General features: G+C 43.6%; 1 protein-coding gene across 1 annotated transcript in view; it reads left to right on the forward strand.

Moving 5' to 3' along the window:
• Window positions 1-24,541, forward strand: part of BCL2L13 (BCL2 like 13) — a 53,426-nt gene extending 28,885 nt beyond the window's left edge. Inside the window, exons 3-6 of the mRNA XM_007469525.1 lie at window positions 279-435; window positions 4,597-4,666; window positions 10,326-10,469; window positions 23,807-24,541. Coding sequence (XP_007469587.1) covers window positions 279-435; window positions 4,597-4,666; window positions 10,326-10,469; window positions 23,807-24,541 — 1,106 coding nt within the window. The remainder of the gene's footprint in view (window positions 1-278; window positions 436-4,596; window positions 4,667-10,325; window positions 10,470-23,806) is intronic.
• The last annotated feature ends 341 nt before the right edge of the window (window positions 24,542-24,882 follow it).

Consider the following 24,882-nt stretch of genomic DNA (forward strand, 5'->3'; position numbering starts at 1 on the left):
TTTTTTTTTTTCTTGCGTTATGCGGGCCTCTCACTGTTGTGGCCTCTCCCATTTGCGGAGCACAGGCTCCGGACGCGCAGGCCCAGCGGCCATGGCTCACGGGCCCAGCCGCTCCGCGGCATGTGGGATCCTCCCGAAACGGGGCACGAACCCGCATCTCCTGCATCGGCAGGCGGACTCCCAAGCACTGCGCCACCAGGGAAGCCCACCCCCTGAGCTTTTACAGCACAGCTTCTGACATTGCTCATTAACTTGGGTTTTCCTTCTGTCATCTTCAGCCTTCGCCAGCACAGGCTTCGACCGCCACACTTCGCCCGTGTTCAGCCCCGCAAACCCCGACAGCTCCGTAGAGGACTGCTTGGCTCACCTCGGGGAGAAGGCGTCGCAGGAGCTGAGGGCGCCTCTGCTCGGGGCCTTGCAGACACTCCTCAGCCGGTGAGTCCCCACGGCCTCTGCACTCTTAAGCCTCTGTTTTAGGTGAACAGTGTCACTTCTTTTCTCACTTACTTCACTTTTTCTTTTTTTTTTTTTTTTTTTTTTTTTTTTTTTTTGCGGTACGCGGGCCTCTCACCGTTCTGGCCTCTGCTGTTGCAGAGCACAGGCTCCGGACGCGCAGGCCCAGCGGCCACAGCTCACGGGCCCAGCCGCTCTGTGGCACGTGGGACCTCCCCGGACTGGGGCACGAACCCGTATCCCCTGCATCAGCAGGCAGACTCTCAACCACTGCGCCACTGGGGAAGCCCCTACTTTTTCTTTTTTTGCTTTCCCAAATCATCTCTGTTTGCATTTTGAGCAGTGATTTAACTGTTCCAGCATGAATTTGACCGTTTGTATTTACTTGTTGGGCTGTCAGGTTTCAACAAATGCTTTCACCGGTTGTAAACACAAGCTGTTTCACTTGTGCTGAGCACTTTTTACCAGCAATCCCTCGTGACCAGCGTAAGTTGAATGACTGGGGTTTTATTCATTGCACTGTGGGATTGACATTGTGTCTGTATTTGGGGTGTCCCGGATGTTGCTACACTTTCGGGTTGCACACCTACCTGTGGAACTGCTGCCACATTCCTACTGTGGGAACTTCTTTCCTAGCTGTTGTGCTGGCTATTAAAGCCAAAGGCACGAAGCTCATCATGAAAGTATATTAAGTAGAACCAAGCCATTTATTGTAAACCTTAAAAATTTGCTTCCCTTAATTCTTTGATGAGAATCATTAACAGATTGGTGTGAATTTTAAAAAATGTTTGGTTTAATGAAGATTGACGATTAAAACAAGGTGAAGACTGTTCCTTCACTTAAGGGGCCAACATTCAGATGCCAAATTACTGTTGTAGTAAAGTAATCCCTTCCTTTCACAAAGGCAAAGCTTATACGTTACCATTTGTTAGAAGAAAGCAATTTGAGTTTAAGGATGATTCAGTTTGCTTCCGCATATTTTGGTGACATGAGCAAATGTAAAAATCCCAGCTATACATAAGAAACAGTGAAATGAAAATCATATTTGAATTTTCTTAACTTCATACGTAGAAGCTTTAAAAATAAACGTGGAGAGAAGATTCTGGGTGTGGGGAAGTAAGCCTGAGACAGGAAACCTGGAGGCGCAGCAGTGGCTCTCAGAGCGCCGCGAGGTGAGGGGCGGTGGCCGGGCCCGCTCGCTCTTCTCCGCCAGAGCAGCCACACCTGCATGGAGTTTGTACATTGAGCTTCACCTTAGGTGTGAGGAGCCTCTACTCTTTGGCCGATACAAACGTAAAGAACCGGTAAAGGCAGCTGGGGCTGGGGGTGAAGTGCCTGAGAAGCATGAGGCAAAAAGTGGTCTCCAGCTTTGACGCAGACTATTTGTGTCAAGCCATTTCACTCTGCCCTAGCTTCTCTGTTCATTCCAACTTTTGGGATATTACGAGCTCTCCAAAGAACAGCATTATAGTTTTATATATGTACAGTGTATGTGAAGAACAGTATTCTAGTATATGTATTTGGAGTCCTTTTCATGATCTACAGGACAAATTGATCTTTTCACTGCAAAGTAAATTATATTTGAAAATACAGTCTTGGATGAATATTTGTTTTGTCTTCCCCCAAAGCTGAACAACTTCAAAAAGTTAGCTGCTGATGAACTTGAAGTATATGCAGGTCAATGGCAGTATTTTTAAGGTGGAAAATACTACTTATTCCCCCAAACAGTTTTGTTAAAGGAGGGAAAAGCTAGTCCTGAACTCTGCATACAGCCAAGCACCAGCAATCTGAAAAGTTTTTCCCCTGGAATTCCCTGGCAGTCCAGTGGTTAGGACTTCACCATTTCACTGCCGAGGGCACAGGTTCAATCCCTGGTTGGGGGATCTAAGATTCTGTGAGCTGCACAGTGCAGCCAAAAAAAAAAAAAGAAAGAAAGAAAAGAAAAGTTTTTTCCCTCCCCTTTCTTCTTTGCTGAATTCAAGTAGCTCATTAGATAGGGCTGATTTTTTAACTACTTATTTTTCTACGTTTAGGATTTCCTTTGAGGGCTTCCCTGGTGGCGCAGTGGTTGAGAGTCTGCCTGCCGATGCAGGGGACGCGGGTTCGTGCCCCGGTCCGGGAAGATCCCACATGCCGCGGAGCGGCTGGGCCCGTGAGCCATGGCTGCTGGGCCTGCGCGTCCGGAGCCTGTGCTCCGCAACAGGAGAGGCCGCAGCAGTGAGAGGCCCACGTACCGCAAAAAAAAAAAAAGAAAGAAAAAGATTTCCTTTGAGTGTTTTAATCTGCTGGGTCTTTTATGTGCATATATGTGTGTACGTATAATGTTTCAAATCATGTTTCATTCTGAAGGATGCTAAAGTACTTAAGCCTGATAGACAGACTCCGCGTAAGGACTGGCATGGTGCACAGCGCAGCAGGCAGTTCAGGAGAGGACATGAAGGGGCTGATGCATGCAAGCAGAGCTGTAGGGAGCAACAGGCAGGTTAGATGGTAGCGTGTCTGCTTCAGGCCTGTGTTACAACCACCTAGTGTGTCGCCCGGGTCTTCAAACAGTTCTATGCTTACTTTAATGGCAGTGCGATAGCAGGAAGGTCGCACATAGCATCTTATTAAGACGGTCATCCCTCATATCTTAACTCCTTCAGTGTCACTGTGCTGTTTACATTATATTGACTTACAGAAAAGAACTATACCTGTGTCATCAGAATTGTTTTCTGAAACATCTAGAGCCACACGCTGTCCAGCAGATAAAATGCAGGTCACATGTATGTAATTAAAAATTTTCTAGCAGCCACGTAAAGATATTAAATACAGATTTTAAATATATTTTATTTAACTCAATGTGTTAAAAATATTATAGTTGGAACATGTATTTATTATAAAAATTATTGGTGAGATGTCGTAGGTTCTTTATTTTTAGCGAGTCTCTGCAGTCTGGTGGTGTGTTCCTCAATAATAATGAGGATTATTGGACCTCATTACCCTGGTCCAGATGCTCGTTGGCTACATGGGGCATCAGTGGGTCGTGGCCCATTTCAAAATCCTAGGAGCAGCGGCGTGTCCTTTGGAGCCAGCACTAACTGGGTGTGAATTCCTATTCCTCTGTTGCTGCTTGCAGCCCTGTGGGTTTGGGACAGTCTCTTAGCTTTTCTGAGCTTCAGTTTCCTAGTATGCAATAGAATATAAAACACAAATGTATAAAAATATAAAACATAGCAATAGGCTACCAGTAAGTGTACCTGTTATCAATCTTAAATATTCATAGGCTGAAGAGATCACAGACCGGGGTGGTCAGAGCAGAAAATGCCTTTGGAATGGATTTTAAAATCCTATAAAAGCAAGACTCCTCTCCTTTTTTACATATATGTTAATTCTTTGCCAACAAAAGGCGGTGGGGAGAGGGGGGAGGTAAATCTTTACTAATCTGTTGTCCAAGAGCCTTGGTGCCTTCACGTGTAAGTTGCTATGGAGTGTCTTTTGTCGTTGGTGTTAATTTGCACATGGGCCCACGCTGGGAGTGCAGCACTCACATCCATCCCCTCAGTAAACGCGTGTCTGTGCGACAGGAAAAATCAGGAGAGCCTCGCCCCAGGGTTGGGTGTCACAAGACTCCAGGTTAAAAATAGAGCTCATTATTGACCTTGCTTATTCCAACTTATGTCCCCAGTTTGAAAAGTCTTCCAGTGACAGTGTCTCTTTAATTTTTAAATATTTTACATTTTTTGCCTTTAACTTGTTAAAAAAGTTTAACTTGTTCTTTCAATTTTATTAATGAGATAATTTTTATTTGTTATTACTTGATTCTGTATTAATAACCCAAATGTTTATATTTATCTGCAACATAGAAGCCTTGTTGGATAAGTTTCAAGCAATTGTAAAAAATTTGTTACTATATATTTTTCTCTTCTTATGTTGTAAACTGCTTTCCCAAGCTGGTAGCATAAATCTCAGCCTGTAGAGAATGCTTAAAGAAAAATGCATACCAAATGTTAAAAGCCATGTCTCACAGAAAACTATATGTTGAAAAATCTGTGTTACTTTAGCAAAAAGTTCAACAGCAAAGTAGTGACTGTATGTTCATTTATCTGGAAATTTAGAATTTTCCTTCTTTGTGACACAGACTTTTAAAAAAAATCTCTACAGGCCATTGACATATCAGGCATATCGGGAATGTACACTGGAGACCACAGTTCATGCCAGCGGCTGGAATAAGGTATAAACCAAGTTATCTTTTCTCTTACAAGATTTTAGTGTGTTAGTGATAAAGTACAGGAGGGATTGATAGCATTGTATAAGAGAAAACTGTTAGAGCTTGTTGTTTAATGCATAAATCCAGCTGTGTTATGCAGTGTTTCTGATTAAGGCTGGCGCAGAACCACATGTTCCGTAGTTGTGCCATCTGCCTTCCCATCTGTCCTGAATTTCCCATGATCTCTTCATTTCTCTGCCTTAGATGTGACATTTCTCTCCAGGTGGTCATTTGTTCACAGGTGAGTATGTTTTGGGGACACAGCTTCTTGTGGTTCTTACAGGGGTACCATCTGAGCATTACAGCCATCCCTCAGAGATGGCAGAATGAATTTTATTAACTTTTGTTTTGTTGTTTAGTTAGCTAGTTAGTTAGGTCAGGTGATTAATCAGGAAAAAAAAGTTAAAGTACTTGCTTAAGACCCCTTGACTCGTACATTTTGGAACCAGCACTGGAGCTGAGATCTTTTGATTCCAGCCTCAGTGTTCTTCCACTGAACCATGCTGCTGATCCATTGTCTCAGGCTGTATTACCCACTTGTCACCTTGCCGGGGCGAGTCTCGGGGATGCGGTATGGGGTGGTCCAGCTCACTGAGGGGGAAGTCTGGCCCTTAGTGATGTGGTGCTAGGGATGAGAAAGTGCAGTACAGTTATTTTTATAAATTGCCACCTCTACTCAGAATTGTCACTACTATGAGCCAGACTGTGTGACCTTATGTACCTAATTGATGTATATTATTTTTACTCACCTTAATACAGGCTTTGGAGGCATTATAGCATAATCATTAGCATCATAGGCCTGTAATCGGACTTGTTTCAATATCAGCTTTGCCCCTGACTAGATGCATATCTTTGGACAGGTAAATTAAGCACTCGAACTCTTAATTTTCACATATGTGAAGTGGAGATGATACTGCTAACTTCAGAAGTTTTATTAGAACTGAGTGACATAATGTGTGGTTCAGTGCTTATTTTAGTGCAGTGTCTGGCCCCATAGTAAGCACTCTGTAAACAGTGGCTATTATGTTAGATTTAGCACATAGAACCTTGTTACCAAATAGTCACTATTATGGAGTTTTAGTATGTTACTTAGCTGTAAAAAATTTGTTAAAATATCTGACTGTTTCATTCGCTTTCGTGGAATAAAACAAGCAAACCTCTCGTTTTATAGATAACAATGAGCGTGGCTATGATACATTTCTTAGTACGTCAAACAGCAGATACTTAGATACCTGATGTGACGAGCCTTCTCCCTGTTTTATGTTCTTTTCCTATCTCCCTTGTCTAGGACTGTCACAAGCAACTGTCGTACATCTCCCTGCCTTCCCCCCCCCTGCCCCGCATCCTATGCTTATCCTAAAAAACTGGAGTAAACGCCAGTCTTTACTCTCCCTCCTCACCCATCCTTTTTTCCCATTCCCTGCTTCATCTTGCCAAGGTTGTGGCTTGAATACCTCATGTAAATGAAGCATGCCAATTAGAATATGGCTTGCTCTGATGAATCCAGTATTACCCTCCGAAGTCCTTTAGGGCTAAAAAGAACCTGGCTTATTATGATAGGAAACTGAAATGCCTCTTTCCACCCCAGTTAGAATCAGATTGGCTTATTTAAGCAATTAGCCCATATTTTGCATTTTATGTTTTGCATGAATGTTTGCAGAATTCTGATATAGCATCATTATATGAATATGGCTATCTGGTAGGTACATAAGACTCAAATGAAAAAAATGTCCACAAGCATGCCAAGTTTCCAAACTGAATGTCAGTTCATCTGTATAGGGATTTTAAAAGCATCTTGGTATAATGCTCTTTAAATAGATCAAAAGAAGTGGAGGAATAAAGCTGTCACAAACCCATATTAATAGAATGATTTTTTTAAAGTACATGTATAAATGTAGGCTGTATAGTATGTATATGCCAAGAAAAATAATTGGAGTGTGTGCCAAAACATTAAGTAATCCATAGTAGTTATCTCAGAATTGTAGATTATTCTTTAATTTTCTTTTATTTTTCCTCATGGGAATTGGTTTTCCTGTGAACTTAACTGCTTATAGAAAAAGAGGAGAATGGCCATTAAAGGGAAAGGCTAGAGTGTTAGGGCACAGTGCTCACATGTAATAAACAGACTTCAGAGACACGGTAGCAGAGAGGAGTGAACTGTCTGCCTTGGTTAAGTTTTACTGGCATATTACATCACTCATCTTTTAAAATCTTTCATTATTAAAATGTCAGGCATGCACAAAGCGGAGCGAATACTGTAACAAACCCGTGTCCGTCACTCAGCCTCGGCGGCTTTCAGTATGCGTCTGGTCTTGTTTCATCTGTTCCCCACACTGTACCCCTAGATTACCTTGAAGCACACCTTATACATACATTAGTATGTATTTCCAAGGATAATTATATCCCTTTTTTAACAACTGAGAATACCATGATTACACCTCAGATATGAACAGTCATTCTCACATCAGCACATAGTCTGTTTATTCAGTATTCACCTTTTCCCAGTTGTTTCACAAAGGTATTTTCCTCAGCTGATTTGTTTGAATCGAGATCCAGACAAGGCTCATGCATTGTATTTGGTTGATATGTCTCGTCTTTAAAGATTTTTTTGAAATATAATTCATATACCATAAAATTTACCCTTCTGAAATATACAGTTTAATGTTTTTTAGTACAATCACAGAGTTGTGCAGCCATCTCCACTGTCTAATTCCAGAACATTTTTATCTTCCCTGAAAGAAACCCCATACCTTAGAGTAGTCACTCCCCATTTCCTATTCCTTCCAGCCCCTGGCCATATGGTTTGACTCTGTCTCTAGGAATTTGCTTGTTCCGGGCATTTCATATACATATGATCACATAATATGTGACCTAAGTCTCTTAATTTGCAGACTTACTCTTCCTCTTGGGTTTTTTTTTTTTTTTTCTCTCTCTCATTACTTACAGATTATTTGTTCTGTTAAATTTTCTACCTCCTGGATTTTATTGACGGCATCACTGAGATGCCAGCTAACATGCACAGCTGACCCTTGAACAATGCGGGGGTTAGGGGCACCGACCCTCCCTCTAGCTGCAAATGTTCATATAACTTAAAGTTGGCCCTCCTGTCCTCATACATGCATCCCTCCATACCTGCAGTTCTGCATCTGCGGATTCACCAAACTGCGGATGGGGTAGTACTGTAGTTTTTTTGTTTTTGTTTTAATTAATTTATTTTTTATTTTAGGCTGCGTTGGGTCTTCATTGCTGTGCATGAGCTTTCTCTAGTTGCTGCGAGCCGGGGCTACTCTTCCTTGCGGTGTGCGGGCTTCTCATTGCGGTGGCTTCTCTTGCTGCGGAGCACGGACTCTAGGCACGCGGGCTTCAGTAGTTGTGGATAGCGGGCTCCGGAGCGCAGGCTCAGTAGTTGTGGCGCACGGGCTTGGTTGCTCCGCAGCATGTGGGATCTTCCTGGACCAGGGCTTGAACCCATGTCTCCTGCATTGGCAGGCGGATTCTTAACCACTGTGCCACCATGGAAGCCCAGTACTGTAGTAGTTACTGTTGGGAAAACTCAGTGTATCACTTATAGATAGCCCTCAGTATCCGTGGTTCCTCCAGTTCAGGTCCATGCTGTTCAAGGGCCGACTGTATCTCCTTTCCATTGGTAGGTTCCTCTAGAGGCCTGATCATATTCAGGTTTAATCTTTGTGGCAAGACCATGTCAGTGGTGGTGGTCTCTATTTCCTGTGGCATCACACTGAGTGACACATAATGTCTGGTTGTCTCTTAAATTTTATTTTGAAGCAGATATTTCAAAGGCATTCAAACCTAATCAATGGATTAGGTTTAGATATCAGGTGTACACATGATATAAAATGCAGAATTGATGGAGAAGATCCAGGAAAGGATAACTTAAACGATAAAAGCAGTGGAGGAATTGCTATGTGAAGAACAGACTAAAAAATTAGTAGATTTCAGCGTAAAAAGTATAGTGGATGAGAGGGAATACGGTTAAGGACTAAAGACAGTAGTGAAAGAGGACTACAGATTTATCTCTAGATTATTACATAGTAAAACGGGGGCAACTACATTTGATACATGAAAGAGGTAAATTTGGAACAAATAAGTATTATTTTTATATAGCAAGTATGAAATATTTGCAACTCATTTTTTTAAGAGGTAATAGAGCTTAAACGTGAATAACTTTAAAATATGCATGTTCGTAGAGAATGTTTTGAGGTATGGAACGTCCCAGGCCTTTGGAGCTGGTGTGTTGTGAGTCTGTAGGGCTGGTTCACAAGCTCCTCTCCTGCTCCAGCTGAGACAGAATACTAGGCTGGATGAACAGCCGTGTTCATTTCTGTTTTCAAAAGTGTTACAGGTTTCTGATTGTAGAAAAAGCCTAACACAGTCTTCTTTATAGCCCTATACCCCTCCATTGGTGCTAAGAAGGGGTTTTTACTGCATTTTGGGCTGGAGTTCTTTTAGAATATCAAAAAGTGAAGATGTGTGTTTTTTGCATTTTTCTTTCAGACTTTGATAGAGATTCCTTCAGGGCTGCTTTTACTTAAAAAAAAAAAAAAAAAAAAACCAAAGAATATTAGTAAGGATATAAACTCATTGTCTTTTCTGTTTGTCCTCTTCTGCAGAAATGTGTTGTAATCCCTCAGCTATGACCTTGGCGGGTCAGTGACAGGAAACTGGAATTGGTTTCATTTCCTTTCACGGTCCTTCCCAGTTGTGTGGAGACCTCTTGATGTTTTAGACAGAAGAGGCTGCCTGCAGATAGTTAATTGAAAGTACTTAGTTCTTTTCAGTATGCAGGGGTTTTTTTTGGAAAGAAAGGGACTCTAGTTAGTATCCGAAATAAATTTTTATGATTTTAAAATATTGAGCCGTAAGGTTGTTAGGAGTGATAATAACACCTCTGGTTTTTGATGACTTGTATAAGATAGCTCATAATTTTGAAAGTTCTTGTTTTCAAATAGAATAAAAGCCCATGGTACAAAATGCACAAAGTACAGAAGACATACACTTGAAAATACTCTCCCACCCTTGTCACCACTTACCTAGTTTTCCTCTTTTTAGGCTACCACTATCACCAGTTTCTTAGGTATTTTTCAGAAATAATATAGGGTTATACAAACGTGTATGTAAGTGTTTTGTTCTGTTAACAATAATGTTAATAATGGTACCATTATTGCACATACTCTCCTTTATCTTTTTTCACTGAAAGTAAATCTTGGTAATTGGGCAGTGGACGATCTTATTCTTTTTAACAACTACTTGATATTCTACTGGATGGCCAAAATTTGGTCTGTTGGGTTGTTTCCGGTCTTTTGCTATTATAAATAATGCTTCAGTGAATTTCCTGTACATATGTTGTTACACACACACGCGCACGTGCACACACACACACAGGCCCGGTTGTTTTCATATAATATTTCTACCACCCTGTGGTATAAAACATACATGCATTATTCTCAAAAACTCTAGTAGGGGTCACTATTTTATTTCCTTTATTATAATAAAAATGGAGTTCCATTATGATGCACTGGAGTGTATTTTCTAGTAGTTGAACATATAAAATGAACTGTAAGAATTTCAGTTTGTTTTTTACTCTCTCATCTTTGCCTTAAAGGTTTTGGTGCCTCTGATTTTGCTACGGCAAATGCTTTTGGAGTTGACAAGACGTGGTCAAGAACCTTTGAGTGCATTGCTGCAGTTTGGTGTGACTTTCCTGGAGGACCATGCCGCCGAGTACATCATTCAGCAAGGTGGCTGGGTATGCGCTTTCAAGCTCTTTTTGTTTTTTTTTTTTAATCTTCTTAAAAGAAAAATAAAATTAAGCCCCTCATGGTTGTTTTTAAAAGCATAGGTTAAATATCATTAACATTATTATACAGTGTTATTTAATATTGTGATTGGATGGTGATCAATGGAAAGACTATTGCAGTTTAAGTTAAATTAAGATTTTACTCCTAAATTCTTAAGTGTTTTTTTAAAATATTTATTTATTTATTAGGTTGCACTGGGTCTTAGTTGCAGCAGGTGGGCTTCTTAGTTGCAGCTCGCCAGCTCCTTAGTTGCGGCACATGGGCTCCTTAGTTGTGTCATGCGGGCTCCTTAGTTGTGGCATGTGAACTCTTAGTTGCAGCATGCATGTGGGATCTAGTTCCCTGACTAGTGATCGAACCCAGGCCCCCTGCATTGGAAGCGCAGTCTTCACCACTGTGCCACCAGGGAAGTCCCCATGTGTGGTATTTTTAAGTGCTTATAATTATGACACATTTCATACCAGCAAAAAGTGTATAAATAACTTCTATATACTTAGTATATAAAAGTATATAATAACATATACTGAGAAAAAATATATAATAAGTATATAATAACTTTTAGGGGCTTCCCTGGTGGCGCAGTGGTTGAGAGTCCGCCTGCCGATGCAGGGGACGCAGGTTCGTGCCCCGGTCTGGGAAGATCCCACATGCCGCGGAGCAGCTGCGCCCGTGGGCCATGGCCGCTGGGCCTGCGCGTCCGGAACCTGTGCTCTGCAACGGGAGAGGCCACAACAGTGAGAGGCCCGCGTACCACATAAAACAAAACAAACAAACAAAAAAAAGTATATAATAACTTTTATATACTTACACTTTAGAGGTGAGGAATAATAAATGAACACCTATGTATTTACTCTCCCAGTCGAAGAAAAGAACACAGTCAACACTTTTTTGAGTCTCCTTATATACCCCTCCTAGATATCCACATGTTCCTACCTACTTCACGAGGGCAACTTCTATTCTGAATTATAGTTTTAATATGTATATATCCCTAGACAGTATATTATTTTGTATGTTTGGAACTTTATGTAAATAGTATCTTATGTATTCTTCTGTAACTTGCTGTTTTCATTCAGTGTTGTATTCTTTTTTTTCTGTGGTACGCGGGCCTCTCACTGTTGTGGCCTCTCCCGTTGCGGAGCACAGGCTCCGGACGTGCAGGCTCAGCGGCCATGGCTCACGGGCCCAGCCGCTACATCTTCCCAGACCGGGGCACGAACCTGTGTCCCCTGCATCGGCAGGCGGACTCTCAACCACTGCGCCACCAGGGAAGCCCCAGTGTTGTATTCTTAAGATTCACTTAGGTCATTGTTTGTCAACTTTTTTTTCATTATCACCCCCCTAAGTTTCCTTTTTAGACATTTTTATCCTTATCATCTCCTTCCTCCCCACGTGAAATTTTAAAAGCACAGATATAAGTCTGTTTATGTACTGGGGCCTTTTGGAGGGCCACAGGCCTTTGTAATATCTAAGATTGCTCACATATCCCCAGACCAGTTTTAACCCTTGACTTCATCCCCTTTGAGAACACATGATCCTAGTTGATGTGTTGATGGGCGTTTGGTTTCCATGTGTAAATATGTCACAATTTATCTGTAGTTTATTTATCTACAGGCTTGCCAGTAGACATTTCTTCCTTTTTGCTGTTGGAAAGAGTCTCATCCATATGTGCAGGAGTTTCTCTGGGTATATACTTGGGAGTAGAATTTCTGGTTCCAAGAGTATAGACATGTTCTAATTTATAAGATGATGCCAAAGTGTTTTCCACAGTGGTTTCCAGCTTGCCCTCTGTCAACAGCGTATAAGAGTTTTTCTTTTTAAATATGAGAATTTTTGTTGTTGTACCTCCTCCCCAACACTTAATATTGTCAGACTTATTAATTTAAAAAATTATTTATTAAAATAAGATTATTTAGGAATAATTTTAGATTTACAAGAAAGTTACAAAGATAAAGCATCCCCACATGCCCTTCACCCAGTTTCCCCTAGTGTTAACATCGTGCATGACTGTGGCTCCTTTGTCAAGTTGGCTTTTCCACATTGACTTTATATCCAGCATATTTATTCAACTATCTTATTATTCTGATTATCTCTGGGCTCCTGTGGGTTTTCTACATAGAAAATCACACCATGTGTGAATAATGTCAATTTTTTTTCCTTGATGAGTCTTTTTAAAAAAATGTATTGCACTAATCATCACCATATTAACAGAATTGGTATTAGAATCCATCCTTGTCTTTTCTGATGTTAATGTGAGTTAAATTTCCTTTAATCGTTCCACCACTTAGTTGTATCAGTCCCGGTGAGTGAGGTTGGCCTGTACTTTTTCTTGTTTGGTTTCAGTTTTAAGGGTGTGCTGGCTTCTTAAAAGAATTTAGAGTTGGGAAGAATTGTTCCTCCTTTTCTGTGCTCTGGAACAGTTTGTATGAGACTCAGATCATCTGTGCCTTGCTTCCTATAACATTCCTTCAAAACCACCTGGTATTTTCTTTGAGGGAAGGTTTCTGTTTTTTCTTGTCAGCTTTTGATAATCTTTCTGGAATATTATCCCTAAACTTTCAGATTTGTTGGCATAGAGCCAACATATTTTCTTTTTTTTTGGAGGAAGGTACAGTGGATTTTAATTTTTTTAATTCTCTTACACTACTTACTTTTTAAAAAAGTTTTCTTTTGGAGAATTTTGTATATATATGGAAACAGACATGAGAGTATAATGAACCCCCATCACTTAGTCCTAGCAGTCATTAATTTACTGCCAGTTATGCTTTATTCACATCCTAATCACTTCCCTTCTTAATACAGTAGTATTTTGAAGCAAAACCAGACATCCTATAATTTTATCTGTAAAGATTTCACTATGTGTCTCTGAAAAATAAAGGTTCTTTTTTTATTTTAAATCACAATACCATTGCCACATCACAAAAAAAATTAAAAATAATTTCTTCATATCATCAAATATCCTGTTAGCATTCAAATTTCCAAATGTCTCAAAAATAGCCTGTCTTTAAGTCTATGCAATGTGTGGGTCTGTAGTTCCTTTTTTATTTTATTTTACTTTATTCTTATTTTTCACCGTGTTGGGGCTTCGTTGCTGCGTGTGGGCTTTCTCTAGTTGTGGCGAGCGGGGGCTGCTCTTCATTGTGGTGCATGTACTTCTTATTGCGGTAGCTTCTCTTGTTGCGGAGCACGGGCTCTAGGCACGCAGGTTTCAATAGTTGTGGCTTGCGGGTTCAGTAGTTGTGGCTCACGGGCTCTAGAGCGCAGGCTCAGTAGTTGTGGTGCACGGGCTTAGTTGCTCCGCGGCATGTGGGATCTTCCTGGACCAGGGCTTGAACCCATGTCCCCTGCATTGGCAGGGGGATGCTTAACCACTGCACCACCAGGGAAATCCCGAGGCTTATTAATTTTATTTATTTTCTCAAAGAACCAGTTTTTGGTTTTGTTGATTTTCTCTATTGATTTCCTGTTTTCAATTTCATTGATTTCTGCTCTTTTTTTATTATTATCTTTTCTTCTGCTTACTTTGGATTTAATTTACTCTGCTTTTTCTAGTTTCCTAAGGTGGAGGCTTAGATGATTGATTTTCGATCTTTCTTCTTTTCTAATATATGCATTCAGTGCTGTAACTTTCCACTTAAGCGCTGCTTTCACTGTCTCACACAAATTTTAATAAGTTGTATTTTAATTTACTTCAAAAGATTTTTTAAATTTCTCTTGAGGTTTAGTCTTCGACCCTTGTGTTATTTAGAAATATATTGTTTAATCTCCAAGTACTTGAGGATTTTCTGGCTGTCTTTCTGTTATTGATTTCTAGTTGCATTCCATTGCAGTTTGAGAGCAGGCGTGGTATAATTCTGTTCTTTTAAATTTGTTAAGGTATGTTTCATGTCCCAGAATTGGGTCTGTAGGTGAATGTTCCATATGAGCTTGGGAAGAAGGTGTACCCTGCTGCGGTTGGACGGCAGTGGAGTCTGTAGGTGTCCATTGTATCCCGCTGCCTGCCTGCCTGCTGGATCTGTCCATTTCTGATGGAGGGTGTTGAAGTCTCCCGTTGTCTTGGTGGATTCATCTGTTCTCTTGCAGCTCTTGGTTAGGTGTGTACATATCAAAGACTATTACATCTTCTTGGAGGTTTAACCCCTTATCGTTATGTTACACCCCTCTTCATCCCTGATCAGTTTCCTTGCTCTGAAATCTGCTCTGTGTGAAATTAATGTAGCTACTCCCTCTCCCTTCCTTCCTTCCTTTAACATTCAGTATTTGTATTTTAGACATGCAGGGGAAGCTATTTGAGAATCCACTAATTTAAAGCAAGCAGCTGTATACAGATAACAAAAGAAACATCTCGTTACAGCTTGGCACACAGCATCCGAAGCAAATAGGCATGAGACTGTGAATGTTTATGTAGCATTAAAACCATGTGAATAACATGCTGCAGGGCTGGGAGAGGGAGAGAGGGAAAATGTAAATGTGAAGACCAGTGTTTCCAGTGCTCTCAGGGTGTAATGCTACATTTCTCATTTGATGACCCATCCGGGTGCTTCAGATGTGATGTGCGGTGAGAATGGCAAGGATGGAGACAACCAATCTGCATACCTGCCTAATATATTTTCACAGGTCTTCTTTCAGTGGAAAACCAGTTTGAGCATCTCTTGAATTTGTTGTTTAATGATAGCTTTCTTATCTCAGGCTTTAAACTCTCTAGATATAAACAGTGAAGTATTTAGTACTTTCCCCTTTATAATAAAATATGTTCCATGTTTCATTAAATATTTATTTATTTATTTAGGCTGCACCAGGTCTTGCGGCATGTGGGATCTTAGTTGTGGCACGCGGACTTTTTAGTTGTGGCATGCATACAGGATCTAGTTCCCCAACCAGGGATCGAGCCTGGGCCGCCTGCATTGGGAGCACAGAGTCTTACCCACTGGACCACCAGGCAGGTCCCCCATGTTTCATTAAAAGTATACACAACAATGATCAAATTAAAGGTTTAAATACTCAGAAATATAAAACCATAGTTAACAAAGCATTAAGTATCTAAACGAAGACTTACTAGATTATAAAACAATAACTAGTAAAATATTAGTATTTAAACAATATTAGAATTTTAACTATATAAATAAACCTCATTAATACTTTGAGAAGGTGGCTTACTATTGAGCAGTAGATATTGGGGAAAAGCCTTTTCTGACATAGCTTTCTGATAGTTCAAGGGATTGTTCGGTATCATTGTATAGCATAAACGTGATTCAGTAAATGTGGCATTACAAATTTCTTAAAAGCTGTGAGTGTTTTACCTTGAATATTATATAATAGTACAGACTTTACTTTCTTCTATTATTTCCAAATACACTTTTATGTGATACATTAGAACACATTAGCTCATATAGACTATAGTATAATCAACTAAATATAGTTTTGTAGGGGTTTTTTCCCCAGCACTTTGAAGACCAAACCACACTATATTATGGCACTGAGGATTCGACCTAACATTTCAGCTATATTTTCTTTGGTAAACATTTTAACGATTGCTAGGTTTTCCTCTTACAATATCAATCACAGATGGTTTATAAATGATATGTGTGTGTTTAATATGAAATACTACTCAAAACAGTCATAGGTCATATTTTTTCAAGAAGAAATTAAACCAGTTGTGAGCAGGAAAAAGCTATATCAAGATCATATATAGAACGAAAATAAAACAGAAAAGAGGAATAAGAACGGGGAAGAAAATTACAGTTGTAAAGGTGTTGGTTCTGAAATGTTCTGTTATTTTTTTTTTTAATTTTATTTCTTTATTTGGCTGCATTGGATCTTTGTTGCTGCATGTGTGCTTTCTCTAGTTGCGGCGAGCAGGGGCTACTCTTCATTGCGGTGCGTGCGTTACTCATTGCGGTGGCTTCTCTTGTTGCAGAGCATGGGCTCTAGGCACACGGGCTTCAGTAGTTGTGGCTCGCGGGCTCTAGAACGCAGGCTCAGTAGTTGTGGCGCACGGGCTTAGCTGTTCCGTGGCACATGGGATCTTCCTGGAGCAGGGCTCGAACCTGTGTCCCCTGCATTGGCAGGCAGATTTGTAACCACTGCGCCACCAGGGAAGTCCCTGAAATGTTCTGTTATTATTATACAAGATAATCAGTCACCAAGCTGAGGATATTTTCTTTCATCAGCATATCAGCTTTGTTTCCTCTGTGAATTCCGCACACGGGATGAGTGGTCACTTGGTCCACGGGGACATTGAAGCACTCATGACGTGGCCCCTGTACCAGATCAGCTTGCTCACTTGCTTTAGGGACACTTTTCTTGAATGTTTCCCCTCCCAAAAGAAACGCATCCAAAATACAGTAAGCCTTCTCAGAATTAAGGATGATATCAAGCTCAAGTGCACAGCCAAGGTTCTTGTCAGGTTTTTCCAGGTAGCAGTGGGTTGTTTCCAGGGCCCTCAGCCCCTGTCCTGACCCTCAGTGGCACAGCAGACACAGATGAGCACGTCTTCCATGAACATTCCTCTCCTCTTACCACTCACGAAAGCTGCACCTTTTAGGTTTTGGTACTTAAATGGTTTGAACGGTTCTCTTGTCATCTTTTCCTTCTCTTTGTCTGATAGTGGGATGTACCGTTTCTGCAGTTGAAACTCCCCTGTGACGAAAAAGCAGTGTAAACTGCCTGGCAGCCACGGGCAACAACTGGAGAGGGCCCGGCTGGCGGCTGCTCCCACTTGCCTCTGATGAGTGTCTGCATGCTCAGTTTACTCTTAACGTGTCTGTGTCTTTACGTGAAGCGAGTTTCTTAGACACAGCAGACAGTCGGATCTTATTTTTTCATCCAGTCTGACAATGTCTTTCTTGTAGTTGGTGTGTTTAGACTATTGATGTTCAAAGTGATTATTATTATTATGTTTTTAATTATTTATTTTTATTTTTGGCTGCACGTGGGCTTTTTCTGGTTGTGGCGAGCGGGGTCTACTCTTCGCTGCAGTGCATGGGCCTCTCACTGCAGTGGCCTCTCTTTGTGCAGAGCACGGGCTCTACATGCGCGGGCCCCAGCAGTCATGGCACACGGGCTCAGTAGTTGTGGCCTGCGGTCTCCAGAGTGCAGGCTCAGCAGCTGTGGTGCCCAGGCGTAGCTGCTCCACAGCATGTGGGATCCTCCCAGACCAGGGCTCAAACCCGTGTCCCCTGCATTGGCAGGCGGACTCCCAACCACTGTGCCACCAGGGAAGCCCCAAAGTAATTATTGATGTAATTAGATGAATATCTGTCATATTTGTCATTGTTTTCTACTTGTTGCCCTTATTCTTTGTTCCTCTTTTTGTCCCCCACTCTTTTTCTGCCTTTTGTGGTTTTAATTGAGGATGTTATATGCTTCCATTTTCTCTCCTTTCTTGGCATGTCCATTACATTTCTCTTTTTACCTCTTTAAGTGGTTGCCCTACAGTTTGCCATATACATTTACAGCTAATCCAAGCCCACTTTCAGGTAACACTGTGCTGCTTCAGGCGCACTGTGAGTGAGTGGGTGCCTCGTAAGAGCGTCCCTTGTATCATTGCCGTCACTCGTGTCACTTGTATAAGCCCACATAATCGAATACATTGTTGCTGTTATTACTTTGAGCAGCTGTTATCTGGAAGATCAATTAAGAATAAGAAAAATAAGTGTTTATTCTCCTTTCACCTACTCCTTCCTCAGTGGCTCCTCTTTCTCTGTGTAGATCTGCATTTCTGACTTACATCATTATCCTTCTCTAAAGAACTGTTTTTAACATTTCTTACAAGGCATGTCTGCTAGCAATTCCTTCAGTTTTTGCTTGTCTGAGAAAATCTTTATTTCTCCTTTGTGTGTGTGTGTGTGTGTGTGTGTGTGTGTGTGAATAGTTTACTTTATTGAGATACAATTCACAGCCACACAGTTCACCCATATGAAGTGTATAATTCAGTGGTTTTTTTGTATATTCTTACTTGTACAACTTAATACATTTCTTTTTAAGATCACATGTCTTGCCTTAATTTTTATTTTTCTTTCTTTTTTTAATATCTTTATTGGAGTATAATTGCTTTACAATGTTGTGTTAGTTTCTGCTGTACGACAAAGTGAATCAGCTATATGCATACATATATCCCCATATCCCCTCCCTCTTAAGCCTCCCTCCCACTCTCCCTACCCCACCTTTGTAGGTGGTCACAAGGCACCAAGCTGATCTCCCTGTGCTATGCGGCTGCTTCCCGCTAGCTGTTTTACGTTTGGTAGGGCGTATATGTCCACGCCACTCTCTCACTTCGTCCCGGCTTACCCTTCCCCGTCAAGTCCGTTCTCTATGTCTGCGTCTTTATTCCTGCCCTGCCCCTAGGTTCATCAGTACCATTTGTTTAGATTCCATATATATGTGTTAGCATGCGGTATTTGATTTTCTCTTTCTGACGTACTTCATTCTGTATGACAGACTCTAGGTCCATCCACCTCACTACAAGTAACTCAGTTTCGTTTCTTTTTATGGCTAATATTCCATTGTATATATGAGCCACATCTTCTTTATCCATTCACCTGTTGATGGACACAGGTTGTTTCCATGCCCTGGCTATTGTAAATAGAGCTGCAGTGAACACTGTGGAACATGACTCTTTTTGAATTATGGTTTTCTCTGGGTATGTGCCCAGTGGTGGGATTGCTGGGTCGTATGGTAGTTCTGTTTTTAGTTTTTTAAGGAACCTCCATGCTGTTCTCCATAGCGGCTGCATCAGTTTGCATTCCCACCAGTGCAGGAGGCTCCCTGTTCTCCCACACTCCTTCATTTTTGAAGGATAACTTCTCAGGGACAGAATTCTACGTCAGTAGGTTTTTTCTCTCAACGCTTTAAATATTCCCCTCCACTCTCTTCTTGCTTGCTTGGTTTCTGATGAGAAGCTAGATGTAATTCTTATCTTTGTTCCTCTCCAGGGAAGATATTTTTTCCTCTGACTTGTCACAGAATTTTTTTCTTCATCTCTGATTTTCTGTAATTTGAGAATGACATGCTTAGGTGTAGTTCTTCGGACACTTACTGTACTTGGTGTTCTCTGAGCTTCCAGAATCTGTGGTTTGCTGTCTGACGTTAATTTAGGGACATTCTTAGTCATTATCGTTACAGATATTTTTCTCCTGTTCCTTTCTCTCTTCTCCTTCCGTGTTCCAGGTGTGTGTGTTACACCTTGCGTAGTTGTCCCACAGCCCTCGGATGCCCTGTTGTTTTCTTTCCCACGTCTTTGTTGTCTTTGCCTTTCAGTTTGGGATGTTTCTATTGAGACATCTTCAAGCTAAGAGGTCCTTTCCTCTGCAGTGTGGAATCTGATAATAAGCCCATCAAAGGCATTCTTCATGGGAATTGGTGGGAACTGGACCTGGTGGTCCAGTGGTTAGGACCGGCGCTTTCACTGCCAGGGCCTGGGTTCAATCCCTGGTTGGGGAATTAAGGTCCTGCAAGCTGCTCGGCATGGCCTAAAAAGGCGGGGGGCATCTTCATTTCTGTTTCAGTGTTGTTGTTCTTAAATCTCTAGCATTGTTTTCTTTTTGGTTCTTAGGATTTCCATCTCTGCTGACATTGCCCATCTGTTCTTGTGTGCTGTCTACTTTATCCATTAGAGCCCTTAGCAAAGTAATCATAGTTGTGTTAAATTCCCGATCGATAGTTCCAGCGTCCCAACCACGTCTGGTTCTGATACTCGCTCCCTCTTTCAAGTGTGGGCGTGGTTTTCTTCTCCCTTTGGTTTGCCTTGTCATTTTTTTCTGGAGAGCCAGACATGATGTCCTGGGTAAAGGTAAACAGGCCTCAGTGACGTGGTGGCGAGGTGTGTGGCGGGCGCGTTGGAGTCCTGTGACTAGGTTCTGTGGGTGAGCCTGTGCCCCCCGTGAATTTGGCCAGAGTTTCTGTGTCTCTCTCCTCCTTTACACGGGGCAGGACTGGAAGGTTGGAGTGGGCTGCCGGCGAGTATTTCCCTTCCTCTTGGGCAGTTAGGCTGTGGTTAACTGGTTCCCCCCGAGGGCACAGCTTGTCAGGAAGATCAGGGCTCATTTTTCCCCTCGCCCAGGAGCGGGGAGCAGGGGGCTAGAGGTGAATCTCAGAATTGCAGGGCCTCCCTGGGACCGGTCCCCCGGTGACCCCCAGCCCCGCCCATCCGTCTCTAGCCTCGGGACAGCGGTTTGCCCTGTGGCATCACCTCTCTTCTCTTACAGTCTTTGAGATTTCTGGTCATTCAGCTTTTTAACCCACTTCAGGGTGGAGTGGAGACATCCAAGTCCTTCCACAGGGAACCTGCAAGTCCCTCGGAAGGTTTTGCTTCTCAGTTTTGTGCACACTGAGCCCCCAGCGCTCCTCAGTTACAGTGTCGGTTTTCTACCCAATAACCCTTAACTGATTGTAGATGTTGTGCCCCCTCTGCTAGGTGCTGCTACCCAGAAGTTGAGTAAAATAGGCCCTCCTTGGGCTCAGGGCAGGGCGGGGTGGCATGTTCTGTGCTGTGAGGTGGCTGTGTTACGGGGGTCGGAGGACAGGAGGAGGCCAGGGTCGCTGGGGCGCAGTCAGGAGACACTGCTTGAAGTGGCAGAATAATTTGTAACTGGTGTGAACCAAAACAAAACTCGAAGCAAGTGTGGTTAATACGGACGTGGTGACGCACTGCTGCACGCTTTGAAATGGTTCTTTGATCTCCAAGCTGTTTTTACTTCGTTCCTACCACTAAAACCAAGGTTACACTTACATTTTCTCTTACGTTTATTCTGCAAGAGTCCCTGAACCTCGTGTTTCAGTTTCTTCTCTACTTGCCTTTTTCTTTGCAGGGTTTCATGAACACATCTTTGTGTATTTGCTTGACGAAAACACCAAGAATAACCTTTTCCATTTGCTTCTTGCTGTAAACTGAGGAAAAAGCACCAGTGTGGAAGTCTGGGGTTGGGGGGAGCCTTGGGCTGAAGCGTTAGGGGAGCACAGTTGACAAAAGCGTGGGCCCTGCAGGTAAGCGGCCTGGTTAGATCCAGTCCCAGCTTTGGACTTCAGGCCAGTTACTTACCCATCTCAGTTGCTTTAGTTTCCTTATCTGTGAAAGTGAAATGAATTAATTTCAGTAAAATCTTCAAAAGGACACTGGCGTCCAGTTCTCACAGCAGCTGAGGGACCTTGGGCAAGTTACCTGATCTCGCTGGGCTTCATGTGTTTAAACAAAACATAGTTTTCTGATTCTTTGTACATATTTATTTACTTATTGGCCATGCCGTGCGGCTTGCAGGATCTAGTTCCCCAGCCAAGGATTGGCAGTGAGAGTGTGGAGTCCCAACCACCGGACCGCCAGGGAGTTCCCCCTTCGTACATATTTAAACTCTAGTTGGTCCCAATCCGTTTTATATTTTTGAGCCCTTGAAGTTACTCCTTTCTGTTTTTTGTATCAGTGGGACTAAAGAGATAGCTGTTGCCAGCAATATACATATTTTGTGCTAAAAATTATTTAAATTGTTGGAATGGATCTAAGGCTAGTTGTAGATGTTAGTCCCCTAATGTGCTAAGTTTTAGGTAAAGTATTGCCCAAAACAGTGCTTTATCTTTTATTGAAAGCCTAGTCTTCATTAATGACAGTAATTGTCAAGGGAGAGGCCTCTATTTTTATATTTTTGCTTCAGATGACCAGGAGTGAAAGTCTCAATGGTCATCTATTCTTTCTTTAAAACTTCTTACATAAAAGCACAAAATTTTTGGTGAATCGTCATTAAAATAATCACGTCCCAAATACAGAAATAAGTTGTAAGGTAGAGAGTCCATGACAGCAAGGAAAGAGGCAACTAAGTCTGACTGGCTTTTGGGCCGTATCGTCCCCCAGAGTTGTCGCTTGACAGCCGTGTTGATCCAGCATCTTGGCTGGATGAAGAATGTTCCTGACTCTCAGCTTTGAGCTGCTAAAGATAAAGAGAGCAGTAGTTTTACGCTAAATTCTGTTTTAGTTTGTTAACTTTTCCCTCATTTCTTCACAATGCAACTTGTGAAATTTCCATTTCACTTGCTTTGGCTTCGAGCCCTAAATAAAAAGTAGCAAAGGTCTCCTTTCTGAGGATTAAAATTTTTACCTGTTTTATTATGGTTCCTTTGTTTTGCTTTTGCTTTTTAAATCAGTTCTTGCTGTTGGAGGTTCTGTTTTTAGCCCTTGGTGGGAGTTCCCACTGGTGAGCACGTGGATCTCTCTGACCCTCAGGCCCTCGGCTGCAGATGTGGGTCTAAGGATAGGGGACACAAGGGACCATATTGCTTATCTCCAGACAACTCAAGTGTGACCGGAAAGTTTCTGGTCTTGATTACAGAACAGAACTATTCTGCTTCATATAAACGGCGGCCGTAATCACAAAGTAAAGTGGGAATTAGTTTGCTTGCATATGCTCTGCAGACTCCGTAGCATCTGCGGGTGTCGTCCAGACTCTGGGTGACTTCCCGTCTGTCTCCGCCGCGAACCTCCTGGTCCCCGTGTGTCTCCTGCCTTAGGGCTGCCGGTGTCGCGGTGAAATGTGTGCCTCCTGTGTCGGTCTTCACGTCTAGATGGTGAATTTGCCAAGAACCAAAATTGAGTCGTGTTCTTCCTTGTGACCGGAGCTGACACAGCCCCCGCAGGGAGCCTGGAGCCCCCGTGGCCGTGTTGCTGCTGTGTGGCTCCCGCCGCCAGGAGGGCGGGAGGCCTGCGTCCCCTGCACCCTCCCTATCGTCAGGGCGGCTTCATCCATGACCGAGTGGCCGATGACCGTTCCCTTGCCGTTGAGTCAGGGCCGTGGCGTCTGCTGCTGGCACCTCCCTGGTCACGGCAGGCTGCTTCCTGCCCCCGGCTGATGTTTCTGGGCCTCTGCTGGGCGGTGGCTCTTCCCCTCTCCTCACACGTCCCTCCGCCAGGCTCCCGCACCTCCCCAGCTGCCAGCAAAGCGCGTCCTTCCCTGTCTGGGCTCCTGACGGCACCGGCCCGGCCGAGCGATAGATCCCCAGGGCACAAGCTGCGTGCCTTTTTCTCCACTGTGTTGCATTATTTATTGCATTAAATGTGTATAAATTGAATAGAATATAATCAGCTTTTTGCTTTTTCAGCTTTGAAGAAACTGGTCAGAGAATCGTCATGTTAAAAATGCTTCCTCTGTGTTGGTCTACAAGCAAACATGTTCAGTCCAAAAACTGTAGGTTTAAACAGTGCATTTATCCCTGGAAGTTCAGTTTAGGAAAGGGGCTGCCTCCAGATTTACATTTATTTTAGGTCTGTTTCCCCTTCTTTGCACTGACCGCCCACCTCATCTCCTAGGGCGCTGTCTTTGCCCTGGAGCCAGAGGACGAGGAGCGCCCCGCGGGCGCCGCGGAGGACAGCAACGACATCTACATCCTGCCCAGTGGCGGCTCCACGCTCGCCAGCCCCCCGGAGTCTCCGACGACCGCGACAGCGTCCTGGCAGGCCGAGGGCTTCCCCGTGTCGCTGTCCAGCAGCCAGAGCTGGCGCACCGAGAGCCCGCCGGTGTCCCTAGGTCCCGAGTCGTGGCAGCAGGTCACAGTGGACCCCGAAGAAGTCAAGAGCCTGGACAGCAACGGGGCTGGAGAGAAGAGCGAGAACAACTCCTCCAACTCTGACATCGTGCACGTGGAGAAGGAGGAGGTTCCCGAGGGTGCGGCGGCCGCGGCCCTGACGGCGCCCGGGGAGCCCGGCCCCGAGGGGTCGGCCGGCCAGCCAGCCAGTCCCGCGACACCTCTGTTCGCGGCACTTGCGGGAGAAGAGGCGGGAGCGGCCGCGTCCGAAGCTGCCGAACTGGAGCAGGAGGGCGTCCCGCCGCTAGAGCACCCAGTAGAGCCCCCAGCAGCCCCGCCGGGCGGAGAGCAGGCGGCCCGCGGGCGGGGGGGGCTGGGGGCAGGGCCCCCCCCGGGCGGCCCCGGGAAAGCTGGCCCGCCGCCCGCGGGCAAGTCCCTCCTGCTCTTCGGGGGGGCAGCCGCCGCTGTTGCCATCCTGGCGGTGGCAGTTGGGGTGGCCCTGGCTCTGAGAAGGAAGTAGATTTTTCGGAGAGAGGAGACAAAAAGGCGCAAGGTTTTAGTTGTGTCGACTGGACTGGAGCGGCCGGAAGCTAGCTGGACATCCCTTGGACACTGCGGGGTCAGGAGGACTTGGGTCCGCAGGGCAGGGGGCCGACCCACTTGTTAGGGCTTGAGCTGGAGGCTGCGCACAGTGGTCTGATTGGAGGTCCCGGGCCTGGGCTCCTGCTAGGTTCAGGGTCTTGTGTGTAAAGTGCCCCCCGCCTGGCGTCCACGGCCCCTGGGTAGCTCCCGGGCCTGGGGCCTGTGCCCTGTAGGGTGCGCAGCCTCCTCCGCCCACCAGCCCTGTAGCGCCTTCCCCAG

Source organism: Lipotes vexillifer, unplaced genomic scaffold (genome assembly GCF_000442215.2).
Source record: "Lipotes vexillifer unplaced genomic scaffold, Lipotes_vexillifer_v1.1 scaffold395, whole genome shotgun sequence".
Lineage (NCBI taxonomy): Eukaryota > Metazoa > Chordata > Mammalia > Artiodactyla > Lipotidae > Lipotes > Lipotes vexillifer.